We start from the raw sequence: 17,683 nt of genomic DNA, 5'->3' as shown, positions 1-17,683 counted from the left end.
ACATCTCTTTTTAAATAAATATCCATAACAAACGTGATGGCAACTTCCGCATTGTTTTTTTTCGACAACACTCCAGTGTGAATCACGTGGGATAATTGAATTACTCAGATTGCAATCATTTTATTTAACATTGGATTCTTCATTCCTGTGAGGTCCGCTAACAGAACAAGATTTTGCACATACAAAGAGCCTGCAGTATTTTCTACACAATGAGCACTTTTAGTAGTTCCTTAGGACAGGTCTCACCTCTTATCTTTAAACTATCTGTCTGGTGTTGCTCTCTGGACATTTCAACGTCAACCTCAAGTTCAGGTCCTTCTTTGTAAATGATAATAGAAAAACAAGTCAATATTTGCACCTAATCTATCGTACAGTAGGGTTTATAATACGCATAAGATAAGCATTGCTACTCTTGGGACACTTTATGAATACAGGCCCTGGTACTAAACGGAAATGGAGCTGTGGGTGCTCGTTTTGTAGAAATCAGACATTCAACCAGATATGTATTTGTACCTGGTGGATGTTTGGAGGGATGCAGCTCATTCAAATAGACATGTAGCTTGTACATAGAACAGAGTGTCGTCTCATATTCTTCATGACGAGACATTTATATCTGCAATGTCTAGAATGTTGTAGCATCCTGAACCCACATGCACGCACCCTCCAGCCATGAGGAGAAAGGAGAACCAGCAGGGGTGAATCTCATACGTTTTACCACAGGAAATCAAGGACAGAGACCAGATACAGTGGGGTACGGAATTAATGACACATCAGATGAGCAAAAAATCCTAAAATTATTATACAAATACTGAGCGATATTGTTTCCTTCCAAAATTTTGAAAATTATTTTATTTTAATACAATTGCTCAGAGAAAGATTGTTTACAAGTAATAATTCATTTTTTTGAAAAGACGGGTCAAATTATTGGCACCCCTGCGAGGATAACGACACTGAGCCTTTTGGTAAAATGTTTTATGAGATTGAAGAACACATTGGGAGGGATCTTAGACCATTTTTCAATACAGAATTTCCCCAGATCCTTAAAACATCTTTCGTCTGTGCTCATGGACTGCCCTCTTCATTTRAATGGGATTTAAGTGTACAAACTTTAATTTCATCTCTTATCCCATTTGAGTGAAATCCCCTCCCACAGATTTTTTTCCGTGTGAACTCCCTGTTGAATGGTTAGACTATTTTTGTGACTCACTTCCCACAGTCATAAGGGCTCAGTCCTTCCCACAGTCAGAACATTCATAAGGATTCAGTTCTCTGTCTGTGTGTTTTTTTCTGGTGACGTTTTAGGCTGTACAGTTTAGATAAACACTTCCCACAGTCAGAGCAGGAGTAAGGCTTTTCTCCTGTGTGCACTCTTATGACCGGTTAGCTGACTAGATGTAGCAAAGCACTTTCCACAGTCAGAGCAGGAGTAAGGTTTCTCTCCGAGTGTGTTCGCTGGTGTAATTTTAGGCTGTTCAGTCAACTCTTGCCACGGTCAGAGCAGGACTAAGGATTCTCCCGTGTGCACTCTTTTATGAAGTGTTAGCTTATGCGATGAAGCACTTTACGCAGTCAGAGCAGGAGTACGATTTCTCCCCTGTGTGCACTCTTATGCACTGTTAGGTTACTAGATTTAGCGAAGCACTTTTCTACAGTCAGAGCAAGATAATTATTTATCTCACTTGTGTAACTTTAGGAAGTTCAGTCTTGAGAAACTCTTGCCACAGTCAGAGCAGGAATACGATCTCTCCTGTGTGAACTCCGAGAGATTAGTTGACTTGATGTTCGGAAGCACTTGCCATAGTCGGAGCAGGAGTAAGATTTCTTCCCTGTGTGCACTCCCTGGTGAGTGGTTAAATGAGTTGATGTACTGAAGCGCTTCCCACTGTCAGGGCAGGAGTAAGGCTTCTCTCCTGTATGTTTCTGCAGGTGTCTTTTAAGATATGATGGGAATGGGAAACTATTCTCATAGTGAGGACAGTGGTAAGACCTCTTATCTTTGAACTGTCGTGTGTTACTCTCGGGACATTTCAACGTCAACCTCAAGTTCAGCGGAGTCAGGTCCTTCTGTGTAAATGATAATAGGAAAAACAAGTCAATATTTGCATCAAGCTAGTTATTTGCCTGATGAATACAAAAAGTTATTGCACCTAATCTATTGTTGGTCACATTAAGAAACACAGTTGCAACTGTGTGGTATTTAAACCATGAGGCCTAACGGGGTGTGGTATATGTATTTAACCTTTATTGAATTAGACAAGTCAGTTAAGAACAAATTCTTATTTACAATGACGGCCTACCAAAACGCAAAAAGCCTCTGGCCATTATAAACCGATAGTTTGGGTCCTGAATGCTAATTAATACATTAAGTTAATGCACCTAATCTATTGCACAGTAGGGTTTACAACACTACTCAGTCATAACAGGCATCGCTTGCTATGAAAGTCTACAGCATAATGAGGCAGTAAACCCTCTCCAGAATGAAAGTCTACGTCATAATGAGGCAGTAAACCCTCTCCAGAATGAAAGTCTATCTTCTATTAAGTCTGGATTTTTCACAGTAACTTCCTCAAAAATAATCCTGCTGCAACAATAGACATTTCAACGTGTTGCTCCTTTGAGGGGTTGGTTCTGTTTCAGAGTTAAATGTCCGATACATTTCAGACAACATTTCACTGGAGAGTTACAAGGGTTACGATAATAATAATAATAATACTAATAATAAACAATTTAGTTGACGCTTTTATCCAAAGCGACTTACAATCATGCATAAATGTTTTGTATGGGTGGCCCCAGCGTCTAACCGGTTTATCATAATGCAAAAAACAAGGTTGTAGGCTATTACTCCATTAATTGTCATTTTAAAAAGCATACCCTAGTAGTCCAGGCAACCTGGAAGTGGTTTTAAAAATGTGCTTGTTAAAAGGCTTCAGCCTCCCAAGCACCTCACGTATTACCTGCTTTACTTAACAAAAGGCACATCTCAATAGGTGGTTCAGGTGTCCTCATGACACGGCTCAGGTGGTGCTTATAAAAAACACTATTCTGTTTTTTGACCGTTAAAGCCAGACATTTTTCTGGTTAATACAATGCCTTCAGAAAGTATTCATACCCCTTAACTTATTCCACATTTTGTTGTGTTACAGCTTGAATTCTAAATTGATTAAATACATGTTTCTCTCACTGGCCCATCTACACACAATAACCCATAATAACAAGGTGAAAACATGTAAGATATTTTTGCATATTTATTGAAATACATAAATATCTAATTTACTTAAGTATTCACACCCCCGAGTCAACACGTTCACACCCGAGTCACCTTTGGCAGCGATAACAACTGAGTCTTTCTGGGTAAGTCTCTAAGAGCTTTGCACACCTAGATTGTACATTATTATTTTAAACATTCTTCAAGCTCTAGTTAGTCAAGTTAGTTGTTGGTCATTGCTAGACAGCCATTCAAGTCTTGCCATAGATTTTATATTTGACAATTTTCTTTAGGAAGTAAAAAGGTAAAAGTTTTGTACTTTTCCCCTGACACCTAAATGTACTCGTTACATTTTAAATGCTTAGAAGGACAGGAAAATAGTCCAATGGACGCATTTATCAAGGGATCATCCCTGGTCATCCTTACTGCCTCTGATCTGTCAGACTCACTAAATACACATAATTAATTTGTAAATGTCTGAGTGTGCCACAGGCTATCTGTAATGAAATAAAAATAGTGCCGTCTATTTATACTTTTACTTTTGATACTTAAGTGGTGCGGCAGGTATCCTAGTGGTTAGAGCGTTGAGCCAGTAACCGAAAGGTTGCTGGATCGAATCTCCGAGGTGACAAGGTAAAAATCTGTCGTTCTGCCCCCGAACAAGACAGTTAACCCACTGTTCCCTGGTAGGCCGTCATTGTAAATAGGAATTTGTTCTTAACTGACTTGCCTAGTTAAATAAAGATTCAATCAATTTAATTATGTATATTTAGACATTTTTACAAATGGAAAAATTTAAACGTCTTGAGTCAAATATTCAACCCCTTTGTTATGGCAAGTAAGTTGCATGGACTCACTACGCGTTTAATATTTTTTGAATGACTACCTAATTAATCTCTGTACCCCACACATACAGATAATTGTAAGGTCCCTCAGTCGAGCAGTGAATTTCAAACACAGATTCAACCACAAAGATTCAACCACAAAGACCAGGGAGGTTTTCCAAAGAAGGACACCTATTGGTAGATGGGTAAACATTTAAAAAGCAGACATTGAATACCGGTATGCCTTTGAGCATATGCCTTTAATTACACCATGGATGGTGTATCAATACACCCAGTCACGACCAGTGGTGGAAAAAGTACCCAATTGTCATACTTGAGTAAAAGTAAAGATACCTTAAATAGAAAACGACTCAAGTAAATGTAGCCCAGTAAAACTCTAAAAGTATTTGGTTTTAAATATACATAAAATGTATTGAACATTTATTAATTAGGCCAAGTTTCTCATAAGCTCCCCTCCTTTGCATTACAAAGGAGGGGAGCTGTTCTGAGACTATACTGCTGGTTTCCTTTACAAAGGAGGGGAGCTGTTCTGAGATCATACTGCTGGTGTCCTTTAGGAGGGGAGCTGTTCTAGATCAATACTGAAATGGTGTCCTTTGGAGGGAGCTGTTCTGAGATCATATTGCTGGTGTCCTTTAGGAGGGGAGCTGTTCTGAGACCATACTGCTGGTGTCCTTTAGGAGGGGAGCTGTTCTGAGATCAATACTGCTGGTGTCCTTTACAAAGGAGGGGAGCTGTTCTGAGATCAATACTGGCTGGTGTCCTTTAGGAGGGGAGCTGTTCTGAGATCATACTGCTGGTGTCCTTTACAAAGGAGGGGTGCTGTTCTGCGAATGGTATAATAAGAAAAGTCAACAAAAGTTGATAAAGTGGCTGTTACTGCACCAATGCCCGCTACAATAGGGCGCCCTGGTGGTTTTGTAACATTTTTGTGTAATTTATAGTATAGAAAATGGCAATTTTAGAGTGTTGAATATCCAAAAAGTCATATCCTTTTTTTGGTGATCTGACCAGAACTTAAATACCCACCTAGGACAGTAAAGATAGCGTTCTGAAATTGGGAAATGGGGTCACCTGATGAGTTTCTAATTAATGAAAATAATAACGGAAATATTACATTTTATATAACTATTCATACCCTTTACTCAGTACTTTGTTGAAGCACCTTTGGCAGCGATTACAGCCTTGAATCTTTTTTGGGTATGATGCTACAAGCTTGGCACACCTGTATTTGGGGAGTTCCTCCATTATTCTCTGCAGATCCCCTCAAGCTCTGTCAGGTTGGGTGTGGGGTGTCGCTGCACAGCTATTTTCAGGTCTTTCCATAGATGTTTGATCAGGTTCATGTCCGGACACTGGCTGGAATACTCAAGGACATACAGAGACCTGTCCCAAAGCCACTCCTGCGTTGTCTTGGCTGTGTGCTTAGGGTCGTTGTACTCTTGGAAGGTGAACCTTCGCATCAGTCTGAGGTCCTGAGCAATCTGGAGCAGGTTTTCATCAAGGATCTCCCTGTACTTTTCTCCGTTCATCTTTCTCTCGACTCCCAGTCCCTGCCTCTAAAAAACATCCCCACAGCATGATGCTGCCACCACCATGCTTCACCGTAGGGATGGTGCCAGGTTTCCTCCAGACATGTTTGGCATTCAAGCTAAAGAGTTCAATCTTGGTTTCATCAGACCAGAGAATCTAGTTTCTCATGGTCTGAGAGTCCTTTAGGTGCTGTTTGGCAAACTCCAAGCGGGCTGTCATGTGCCTTTAACTGAGGATTGGTTTCCATCTGGCCACTACCATAAAGGCCTGATTAGTGGATTGTTCAAGAAGGACAACCATCTCCACAGAGGAACTCTGGAGCTCTGTCAGTGACCATCGGGTTCTTGGTCACCTCCCTGACCAAGGCCCTTCTACCCCGATTGCTCAGTTTGGGCAGGCGGCCAGCTCTAGGAAGAGTCTTGGTGGTTGCAAACGTCTTCCATTTAAGAATGACGGAGGCAGTGCTCTTGGGGACCTTCAATGCTGCATAAATGTGTTGGTACCCTTCCCCAGATCTGTTCCGACACAATCCTGTCTCAGAGCTCTACGGACAATTCCTTCGACCACATGTCTTGGTTTTTGCTCTGACATCCACTGTGGGACCTTGTAAAGACCGGTGTGTGCCTTTCCAAATCATGTCCAATCAATTGAATTTACCACAGGTGGACTTGGTCCTTGATGTTTCTACAAATTGATGAGTCTCATAGCAAAGGATCTGAAGACTTATGAAAATAAGGTATTACAGATTAATTTTTTATAAATTAGTAACAATCTGTTTTCGCTTTGTCATTATAGGGTATTGTGTGTAGATTGAGGGGAAAATAATATTTAATCCATGTTAGAATAAGGCTGTAACGTAACATGTGGGAAGAGTCCAGGGATCTGAATACATTGTTTGTTTGCGTGTATAAATAAAGGACACGGCGGCCCATGAGCCAGTTTTTTTAAATATTTTTGCAAAATGTTTCTGTTAATCATTTATATTGAGCATTTAGCTGACCAGTGGGCAACGGCCAGACCCCCTACCAAGATGGAACAGCCCGCTTTTCTGGTTGGATGAGCTGGCGCAAATTCACATTCAAAGTGAGACCCGCTCTGACTGTTCGGCTCAGGCGCGAAGTGTTAGGCCACCCAAGCTCACAAAATGAGACCACCAATGCAATCTTCGCTCTCTCCCACTACTCTTCTATCCCATCCTCTTCCTTCTGTTAAATCCTCCCTTCTGTCTCCTGACTGCCTTTTCAACCCTACTCTCCTCCCTTAGACTCCAACTGTCCCCTTTCCTTCCCGGGCAGCCCGATCCTCCTCTCCCGCTCCATGGCTGAGTGACTCACTACGTACTAACACAACAGGGTTGCTAACACAACAGGGTTGCTAACACAACAGGGTTGCTAACACAACAGTTATACAGAACTGGGAGAAAACTAAACTTCCGGAGGACCTATCATCCTTCCACTCCCTCTCCGTAGCAAGTACGCAAGACTACATGTGAGTAATGTGTAGTAAGTGTGAAGAGGCTGTAAGAAAAGATAAACACTTGTATTTTATTACATTTTGTTTATTGATGTTTTTTATTCTTAGCAGTGGGTGCAGGCCAAGGCCGGACTGTCTCCTGAACTCGCCGTTTAACAGATCCGGAGATTGGAGGGATGAGAGAGTGGGCAGAAACGGTTAAGGTAGGAGAGGTTGGGGCAGGGCTGGTTAAGGTGGGGGAGGTTGGGGCAGGGCTGGTTAAGGTAGGAGAGGTGTAGGCAGGGCTGGTTTGTGATGGCTGGGTGGAATGGGTTGTGATTACCGGTAATGGGAAAGGGGAAAATAAGAAGTCAAAGTGTGGTGCAGTAGGTGATATTAATGTGAGGGGACTGGACATGGAGGCTGATGGTGTTCCCAGAGGAAGGGTGGGGGAGGCACTGCCTGTTCTTGAACTCACAGGCGTCTGGTGTTCTAGGGCGACTGACCCGGAGACAGAGAGCTGCCGAAGCACCTCCCCTTCCCCCAGGCGATCCTTCTCCAGCTGGAGGCGCTCCCTCTCCACCTGCAGGCGCTCTGTCTCCACCCTCAAGCGCTCTCCATCCAGCTGGAGCCGGTTCTTCTCCACATCCAGGTGTGCCTTCTGTGTTTCATGTGCTTTTTCTAGTAAATCATAAAGAGCTTGGTGGATGTGTTGGGCGGTCTGTGTAACATGGATTTGTTGTGTTTGTGTGTCCAGGATTTGTTGGAGCAGATTGGCTTGGGGGCCCTGTGGTGTCCAGCCAGACGTGATGGGTTGGGGTATAGAGCCAGAGTGGATGGAGTGAGCTGGTGCAGGACAGGAGGTGATGGGTTGGGGAGAAAAGCCAGAGTGGATGGAGTGAGCTGGTGCAGGACAGGAGGTGATGGGTTGGGGAGAAAAGCCAGAGTGGATGGAGTGAGCTGGTGCAGGACAGGAGGTGATGGGTTGGGGTGCAGTGCCAGAGAGTGCATCTGCATTGCTTGTTATTTGGGGTTTTAGGCTGGGTATCTGTAAAGCACTTTGTGACATCTGCTGATGTAAAAAGGGCTTTATAAAATACATTTGATTCATTGATTGAGAGTGGATTGAGTGAGCTGGTGCAGGACGGGAGGTGATGGGTTGGGGTGGCACTGTTGGTGCTGGCCAAGGTGTTGATGGTGAGGTGGAGGGTAGCTCCTCCATGGTGACAGAGGGTAAAGCTGACTCCACAGTTCCCTCTGCTGCTGGTGGGGGACCAGAGCTGGACATTTCTCCCAGAGAGAGACCTGGACAAGAGGATTAGGTCAATATTATTTCAGATATTTTATTAATCCTGTCTCTTATACACATCTAGATGTGTATAAGAGACAGGCTAGTGGACTGATTCATTAGATGTGTAGATTAGCTTTTGTTATATATATATATGTGAACATTGTGTGCGCTTCAGTGTACGGCACAGAGCCCATGTCTCTCGTTTTGCCCTGCAGCCACTGGCCCTGCCATTAGAGGTCCACAGTGGAAACAGGTCTGACTTCCTGTGTGTATAATCCTCTGCCATTAGAGGTCCACAGTGGAAAGAAGTCTGACTTCCTGTGTGTATAATCCTCTGCCATTAGAGGTCCACAGTGGAAAGAAGTCTGACTTCCTGTGTGTATAATCCTCTGCCATTAGAGGTCCACAATGGAAAGAAGTCTGACTTCCTGTGTGTATAATCCTCTGCCATTAGAGGTCCACAATAGAAAGAAGTCTGACTTCCTGTGTGTATAATCCTCTGCCATTAGAGGTCCACAGTGGAAACAGGTCTCACTTCCTGTGTGTATAATCCTCTGCCATTAGAGGTCCACAGTGGAAAGAAGTCTGACTTCCTGTGTGTATAATCCTCTGCCATTAGAGGTCCACAGTGGAAAGAAGTCTGACTTCCTGTGTGTATAATCCTCTGCCATTAGAGGTCCACAATAGAAAGAAGTCTGACTTCCTGTGTGTATAATCCTCTGCCATTAGAGGTCCACAGTGGAAACAGGTCTCACTTCCTGTGTGTATAATCCTCTGCCATTTTGGTGCACGTATTGGCTGCCTGGGTGTGGCTTCTCCATGCATTTCAAAATGGTCAAATAAAATGAGCAATAACTATACTTGCATTTATGGATGCATCTGTTTGAATGCAACAAAAATATCACAACATCCTGGTTTGTTCTGAAATGTAATACACAAAAATGTCTGTTGGTGGAGGATGTTGGGTAGATATCAATATGTACGTGAAAAATTAATAATGTTAAGTGGGGATGTGGCTGACATTTTGGGCTTGCCCAGGCCTCCTCTACGACACTATAATCTTCAGTCTGTAGATGCTACCAAGCAGGAAATTATGTCATTTGAAGCTTTACTGTCTGCTCTGTAATATGAGTAATATTTAGATTAATAACAATTGTTTGAGTAATATTGAACATTGTAAACATGATAAATAAAAAAACTCAGATTTGGCACATTTGTGGATACACACATCAATTTTAAGGGGGGGTTGTTTTTCTGTAGACACTGGCCTACACGGCAGGTAGCCTAGTGGTTAGGGCGTTGGACTAGTAATGGAAAGGTTGCAAAGGTCGAATCCCCGAGCTGACAAGTTAAAAATCTGTTGTTCTGCCTCTGAACAAGGCAGTTAACCCACAGTTGTCATTGTAAATAAGAATTTGTTCTTAACTGACTTGCCTAGTTAAATAAAGGTAACATTTAAAAAAAAACACGTACCCCCATAATATCAAAGTGGGATTATGTTTTTCAAAATGTTCACTAACTAACTAAAAATGAAAAGCTGAAATGTCTTGACTCAAGTATTCAACCCCCTTGTTATGGCAAGCCTAAATAAGATCAGGAGTAAAAATACACTTAACAATTCACATGGACTCACTGCGTGCAATAACGGTGTTTAACAATGTTTTTATGACTACCTCATCTCTGTACCCCACACATACAATTATCTCTAAGGGAACCTATTAGTAGAGGAGTTAAAACATTTTTTTTTTTAAGAAAAGACATTGAATATCCCTTGGAGCATGGTGAAGTTATTACACTTTGGATGGTGTATCAATACACCCAGTCACAAGGTGTCCTCCCTAACTCAGTTGCCGGAGAGGAAGGAAACTGATCAGGGAATTACCCATGAGGCTAATGGTGACTTTAAAAAGCATTTATGAGCATTCCCAACAGTGAGCAGCAGGTAAGCTAGCGGTTAAGAGCTTTGGGGCAGTAACTGAAAGGTCGCTGTTTCGAATAGGTGAAAAATCTGTTGATGTGCCCTTGAGCAAGGCACTTGGCACTAATTGCTCCTGTGAGCCTCTCTGGATAAGAACGTTTGCTAAATGACTAAAATGTTATGTGAAAATTGAATACAAATGATCTCCCTTTGCTGGTGAATTGCTGTATGTGCAATAATACCATGAGTTACATTGTCTAATTATGTCAGTTTCTCTGTATTAAATGGGTCGCAGAGTTCCCTCTCTGGAACGTTTGATGCATCTCGTGCAGTAGGCCTACATTCTGTCAAACAATTTATGTACAGCAAATCAACATTAAACCCCAATCAGAAGCAGTGTTTTTGGAAATATACATTTTTATATTTCTCAATAATTAATGTAATTGATCTGAATATACACTTGCTTTGTAGCAAATATGATAGGGCCAGTCTACAAGAAGGCCTGGTTAAGGCCAAAACATCAACTTCTATTCATTATTTTTGATTACTTAAAATGTCAAATTTAAACCAAACAATAGATAGTGAAATATACCTCACATTATACAATATTGAATTATGAAATATACTGTATATAGTCCCAATGTATAATATATTATTACTATGATGTAATTATAATAATTTAATATAACATTAAGATGTAATTACAAGATTAGCACTCACCAAATCCCAAATCAACAGGCCCTACACCAGCTTCGGTCTCTGCCATTCGGGAGAAAAGTTGCTGCTCCAGGTCAGTCAGCACCGGCACGGTGTTGACCCCCCCACCAGTCTGGGTGGACAACGTCCGGATAGAAGAAACCTTTTGCTTGACTTGGCTCCTTATGAGATTGAACTTCTTCCGGACATCGTCACCACATCTCGCCACAGCCGAGGTCAAGGTCCTAGCGATGGTGTTCCAGGTTACCGTCTTCGACCCCCGCGGGCGAATGTGAGCCTGGGCACCGAAGAGGTCCTCCCAGTGCCCAAGTACCCCTGAAATAATAAGATCCTCATCTCCGGGGGTGAATCGATGCCTCTTTTTTTCAGTTTCCTTCTCCATTCCTTTCGGTTTTCTTTTTCCTTTATCTACATGTGATATGGATAGAAATCAGCATCAGGATGTCGTTTGTGATTCATTCCTAGGAAACCGACTAAACTTTTTATTAACTTACTAGTGTTCTCCCTTGTTGGTCACATTAAGAAACAGTTGCAACTGTGTGGTATTTAAACCATGAGGCCTAACGGGGTGATGTATATGTATTTAACCTTTATTGAATTAGACAAGTCAGTTAAGAACAAATTCTTATTTACAATGACGGCCTACCAAAACGTAAAAAAGCCTCTGGCCATTATAAACCGATAGTTTGGGTCCTGAATGCTAATTAATAAATGAAGTTAATGCACCTAATCTATTGCACAGTAGGGTTTACAACACTGCTCAGTCATAACTGGCATCTCTTGCTATGAAAGTCTACAGCATAATGAGGCAGTAAACCCTCTACAGAATGAAAGTCTACAGCATAATGAGCCAGTAAACCCTCTCCAGAATGAAAGACTACGTCATAATGAGCCAGTAAACCCTCTCCAGAATGAAAGTCTACAGCATAATGAGGCAGTAAACCCTCTCCAGAATGAAAGTCTTGCTTCTATTAAGTCTGGATTTTTCACAGTAACTTCCTCAGAAATAATCCTGCTGCAACAATAGACATTTCAACGTGTTGCTCCTTTGAGGGGTTGGTTCAGTTTCAGAGTTAAATGTCCGATACATTTCAGACAACATTTCACTGGAGGGTTTTGGGCTCCCGAGTGGCGCAGCGGTGTAAGGCACTGCACCTCAGCGCTAGAGGTGTCACTACAGACCATGGTTCGAATCCAGGATCTATCCGTACAATTGGCCCAGTGTCGTCCGGGGTTAGGCCGTCGTTGTAAATAAGAATTTGTTCTCGACTGACTTGCCTAGATAAATAAAAGTTAAATAAAACATGTTCATCCAATGGTTCCATTGATTCTTGTGGAATCTAAAAAGTGCATTTCAATTTATCATGGACCTACATAACACAAGGTTGGACGCTACTACTCAATTATGTTTTTTGTGCTGGGATTTTCACACTCAACAGTTGACGCCTTGTAGAGTCCAAGCCCCGAGGAGTTAAAACTGTTCTTAGGGCAAAAAGCAATATTAGGAAGGTGTTCCTAATGTTTTGTACACTCAGTGTATCTCTTGGACTGAGACCAGGTTAATGCCATTAGCCTGATGGGTGTTGATGCGTCATAAAATCATGTGTTCTTTTTCATAACATTGCTAGAATCAAGGTATTGTTTGTCATTGGGTGTTGTTCAGCCCCCTGAAACAAGGCAGGCTGGAGCTAACGTTCTCAAACTAAATTGCTGAGTGATGTCGGGTATCTACGTCGGTTTGAATTCTGTCCAGATTCTGAACTGTGGCTTAAAAATGTTCCATGTGTGAGAAGATAGAAAACGCATACCTTTGAGTAGTAAGACTTTGTGTTCTTCCGTCTTTTCTTTGAGCTCTCCAGCCGGCCCTAAGTTGAAGACAAATATAACATGTTGATGGCAAATCAGGTGAGTAGGTTACCCTTTTCATGACTCCAATTACATTACAGTGGAGCCATTCCACGTCCCATTTTGCCCAGTGGGGAAAATGGCCCAACTCTCTGACGCTGCCCTGCGTTAACCAAATGCTCTGTCTAAACACTAAATAATCCTCACTTGCAATATACAGGATTGGAAACATTTGGAGTTTAACAATTTTTCTTTTGGAATTTGTTTTCTTCCAAATGCAAACATTTGGAGTTTAACAAATACAAACGATCCAGACGGATATGTGGAATGGAATAGTCCAATGGAAATGTAAGCACAAGGTGAGAGGACGTCGTAGCAAAGGGTGTGTGTGAAAACAGCCAGATACATACTATGCACAGTTTAGTAAAATTGTATATTTTCTATTTTAAAAGGTTATTTATATGACAGTTACGTTAAAAGGTTTCCAAAAGTGTATTGCTATAGGATTAAAAAAGACTGAAAACAGGAGAATTAGCCTAATCAATTTACCTTAAAGACTAGGTGTGCTGATTTCCCAGCTAGCGTATAACGTTCTGAGAACCATATTTCTTAGAGCTTGGTGAGTTGTTTTTCATACAACCTCCCCACAATGTTCTGGGAATGCTGCAGGATACCCATGTAGCACATAACGTTCTGAGAACCATATGTTTCTTAGGTGGGAATTTCAGTACTTCAGCATAACGTTTCCTACAGTTTCCCTCATGTTTGCATTTAAAGCAAATGTGTCAAATTCATTCCACAGAGGGCCAAGTATCTGCAGGTTCACTCCTGCCTTGTACTCGATTGACGAATTAAGATCAGCAATCAGTAAGGAACTCTCCTCACCTGGTTGTCTAAGTCTTAATTGAAAAGAAAAAAACAAAAACCAGCAGACACTAGGTCCTCCGAGGAATGAGTTTAACAGACCTGATTTAAAGTAACATTCTCAAATTATTCAGAGAACGTTAAGAGACTACATTATTCTGTGGGAATTTCAGTACTTAAGCAGGTTTCCTCATCATTCTGTTGAAATTCATGTTCTTAGAACATTAAGAAAATGTTCCATAAAAACCACAAGAAAACAGTAACGTTCAAAGAACATTCTAAGACGTTCAAAGAACATTCTAAGAAGGCTATTTAAACAACAAACATTACGTTCTCGGCATCAAAACTAATTATTCTGAGTTTAACGGCAGATGGCATCCAATGTTGCATTACCGCCCCCAACTGGACTATAATATAAATCCATTATACTTTGTGATACATAACGGGAAATAAAATAAAAAACACCCTGCCAACTAACCCTACACTCATTAAAAACAGACTGGCCATTCCACTACTTTGACCCCATCTGCTCCTGCACCATGCCAACGGCCTGGAAACCACCACTTAACACACCCTGGAACTCTTCTGAAGTCAAATAGCCAAATACTTCTCCGCAGCTGCCACCACATCTATTTTCTGTGATTTACATTCCATTTCTGTGGTACAGTTGATAACTATTGCTCTGAACGCTAGGAAGCCAACCTTTCTGAAGCATATATCACTAATTGGCCTATCCCTCTGTGCTGGCACAGATCTACTACTCACAGGGATCCTCTTAGGATCCTTGACCCATCCTCCTCTACTTTCTTCAGGTGTAAATGTTACACCTGAAACAGGGCAATGGATTCAGCACAAAAGCTCTAAAGGATAACTGATATATATCCTAACATGACTTTGTCAGGTAGAGACTGACTCAAAAAGACTGACAGTGACTCCTGTTTCACCACCGGGATCTGAGTCGCACCAAAACTGCGGGCGTCACAAACACCAGGAATTTAAACTTCGATTGCGCCACCTCCACACTTAAAACTAACCCAGAAAATCACTACTTTCAATGGTGCCTCGTTCCGAAGAGCAAAGCAAGAAACAGATCTTGACCCAAGTTGCGTGACACGGACCGCCTGCTCCCTCTGGTCAGAAGAAACAAACATCACAAGTCCACTACGGGTTACCTTCACTGCATCCAACTCCTTTCCCACCCACCCTGAAACCACAACTGGTTCTGCCAAAAGGCAAGGATGCACATTCTCCCCAAAAGGTCCCTCCTACTGGACAAGACTCTAATTTATCATGTCTATTGATGCCAGGATCTGTTTCCAAGCTCTTCACCACACCTCACTCAACTCGCCCTCATTAACTTCCATTTCACCACCAGAACTCGGTCTGGTGTACGGCTCACTCTGTTTGCACTTGACACCAATCCTCTTTGACACCCCATCTCCACCTTCCTCAAATTCAACCTCTGCTATCCTCATTCTCTTCGACCTCTTATTCCTCCATTCTTCCATTCCTCCATCCCTCTTCAGAAATCCACCTTTTGCGTCCCTGTCCCAATAGTCCTCTTCTCCCAACTTGACTTGTGTCCTAGTGGCATTCAAACGTAACGCCATCTCATAACCTCCGGGGGGCAACATTTTGGGAACATGAGCAGTGACCACACACTGAAAAAAAAACAACCCCCAGACTCAACTCTTCTCGGAAAACCATCAGCTCTCCGCTTCTTTCGTCTCTCTGACCGCTGGACTTCATTCAACACACTTCCCGAATCTCCCATCAACAAAACTCTATCCTATCTTGTTAAGTGTGTTCAGGTGGGTTTGCCGCACCCACTAATTGGACACACCTGATCTTAATGAGTGATTATTTACTTTGAAATGTAGTCTGTTTGAATAGACTAAAATGAACAGAGCAGTGGACTAATTCCAGTAATAGAGAGCAGAAGATCATAGGTTAGAATCGCATTGACGCAGTGCCACAATAATAAAAAAGGTGTGTTTGCATGATTAATACCTAAGCAAATGAATATCCATGTGTCCTATCTGTGCTTGGAGTTCACAACAGGTTACCCAAACTAAGCTAGCAGTGTTAAGTCTTATTGAAATATGTTCTCAGAACATCATTTAATTACCTTTAAATAACATTCTGAGAATGGAAATGATAGGTTAATAAAACATGCCATGAAAACATTCTGGGAACCATAGTAAAACGTTCTCAGAACATCCCTGCAATCTAGAAAAGGTGGAATGTTCACTTCCATTCTCAGAATGTTTTAAAAAAACGTTCCGTTTAACCAGTCAGGAAACGTTTGGCTTTGTTCCCAGAACCAATGGGAAACCAAAAACGTACGTTTCCACAACTTCCAAGGAACCAAATGTGCTAGCTGGTTTAAGAGCAGGTCCCTGCTGTTCATATAATCGTATTCATTATGATCTTAAAGGCAAAACTGATCCTACAAATGGTCCTACTAGCAGACTGTGAAAACAGGCGGTGCTCTGCTTTTACCATGAAACACAAATGTTTCAATCTCTTCCTCCTTTACTTCATCTTTAATGTTGACATTCAGTCCCAGTGTTTGACTGCAGTCTTCCTGCTTCACCGATGCCATCTCTGGAGCCTGCTGTTCACTCTGGGCTTCACTCTTACAATCAGGACCCTCAGATTTGGGTTCGGTAAAGGAGAGTGGCTGGCTGGGTTTGATCACCATCCTAAAATAAAAGATCAGACACGCTTCCCAAGTAAAAATATGAAATGACTACTATGTAATACAAATAGCTGCTATTAACTGGTATGTTGGATTTGAGAGGACATTTCTCTGGTAATCTCTGATTATAAACATAAGATCAGGAAAAAAGTGTGAACACTGAAAATATTCGTATGCCTTCTATTTTATGCATACTGTACATAACCCATACATGTAAATTGATCAATACATGATTTTCTTTACAGCCGTGCAATGGGCTGTGGATAGCCTGCACTCACCATGATATGAGCAAGCCTTAGCGCACTGACGTCAAGAAAGGCTCCTGTGTGTTGCTAGCTAACGTTAACTAGCTACAGTAGCTAGTCGACAGAGACGCTGTATACTAAATTAGCTCAAATGCGTTCAATCAACACAGAATCATACAATTGCATTTAGCTCGTTATTCGTAAGCGAAATAAAAGGTTTCTGAAGTATCGAAACGTCAAAAAAAAACTGAGCATGAAGATCCAAAACAAAGAAACGCGGCAAAACTTCCTCATATGTCTTCTTCTGTCTTCATTAGTGACGTTTGGTGACCAACTGTAAGTGTTTACTGCCACCTAACGTCCGGGAGTGTAATGTGGGTAAATTACCAGTTCCAAATCATACCAACAGAGGGCAATATTGATTTACACCTTATTACAACAAATCACATTTTATGTCACATACGCCGAACAGGTAGACCTTACCGTGAAATGCTTACTTACAAGCCCTTAACCAACAATGCAGTTTAAAGAAAAATAAGAGTTATGAAAAATATTTACTAAATAAACCAGAGTAAATAATTAAGAGCAACAATAAAGGACAACAACCACCCGAGCCACAGCCTGTTCACCCCGCTATCATCCAGAAGGCAAGGTCAGTACAGGTGCATCAAAGCTGGGACCGAGAGAATGAAAAACAGCTTCTATCTCAAGGCCATCAGACTTAAATAGCCATCACTAGCCAGCCGACACCCAGTACCCTGGCCTGAACTTAGTCACTGTCACTAGCCGGCTACCACCTGGTTATTCAACCCTGCACCTTAGAGGCTGCTGCCCTGTGTACATATACATGGAACACTGGTCCCTTTCATGTTTACATATTTTGAATTACTCATCTCATATGTATATACCATATTCTATTCTACTGTATTTTAGTTTATGCCGCTCCGACATTGCTCGTCCAACCACCCACCGCTATTTTGTAAACAAATGATAGCTTAAATACCCGTTGAATGGAAGGGTATTACTTGATAGCTACAGATGGTAGAAATCATGCAGATGTGTATGGG

General features: G+C 41.7%; 1 protein-coding gene across 3 annotated transcripts; it reads right to left on the bottom strand.

Moving 5' to 3' along the window:
- Positions 1-127: 127 nt before the first annotated feature.
- On the bottom strand, positions 128-16,927 carry LOC112080916 (myb-related transcription factor, partner of profilin). Of its 3 annotated transcripts, none has more exons than XM_024146859.2 (5): positions 16,650-16,927; positions 16,173-16,375; positions 12,770-12,826; positions 10,965-11,369; positions 128-2,064 (listed from the first exon to the last, which is right to left on the bottom strand). In XM_024146859.2, exons 2-5 carry the CDS (start codon positions 16,372-16,374, stop codon positions 2,012-2,014), a joined length of 717 nt encoding a protein of 238 aa, XP_024002627.1. In that variant the 5' UTR covers position 16,375; positions 16,650-16,927; the 3' UTR covers positions 128-2,011. The 3 variants fall into 3 exon arrangements, with proteins under 3 accessions (XP_024002627.1, XP_024002621.1, XP_024002622.1); XM_024146853.1 differs by lacking the exon at positions 128-2,064 and adding an exon at positions 7,132-8,340; XM_024146854.2 differs by lacking the exons at positions 128-2,064; positions 16,173-16,375; positions 16,650-16,927 and adding exons at positions 7,132-8,340; positions 15,361-15,546.
- Positions 16,928-17,683: the final 756 nt, after the last annotated feature.

The sequence above is a fragment of the Salvelinus sp. IW2-2015 genome, unplaced genomic scaffold (genome assembly GCF_002910315.2).
Source record: "Salvelinus sp. IW2-2015 unplaced genomic scaffold, ASM291031v2 Un_scaffold16582, whole genome shotgun sequence".
In the NCBI taxonomy this organism is placed as follows: Eukaryota; Metazoa; Chordata; class Actinopteri; order Salmoniformes; family Salmonidae; genus Salvelinus; species Salvelinus sp. IW2-2015.
The sequence above is the reverse complement of the archived record's forward strand: the minus strand, read 5'-3'. Positions and strand labels throughout refer to the sequence as shown.

What these genes read in the sequence shown, in the direction of transcription:
- LOC112080916 (XM_024146853.1), bottom strand. Translation starts at nt 16,374, where the DNA reads ATGGTGATCAAACCCAGCCAGCCACTCTCCTTTACCGAACCCAAATCT. An exon ending in TGAAACATTTGTGTTTCATG is followed by an intron (nt 12,827 to 16,172) that starts GTAAAAGCAGAG and finishes TCTTCAACTTAG; the next exon opens with GGCCGGCTGGAGAGCTCAAA. An exon ending in CAAAGTCTTACTACTCAAAG is followed by an intron (nt 11,370 to 12,769) that starts GTATGCGTTTTC and finishes TATCACATGTAG; the next exon opens with ATAAAGGAAAAAGAAAACCG.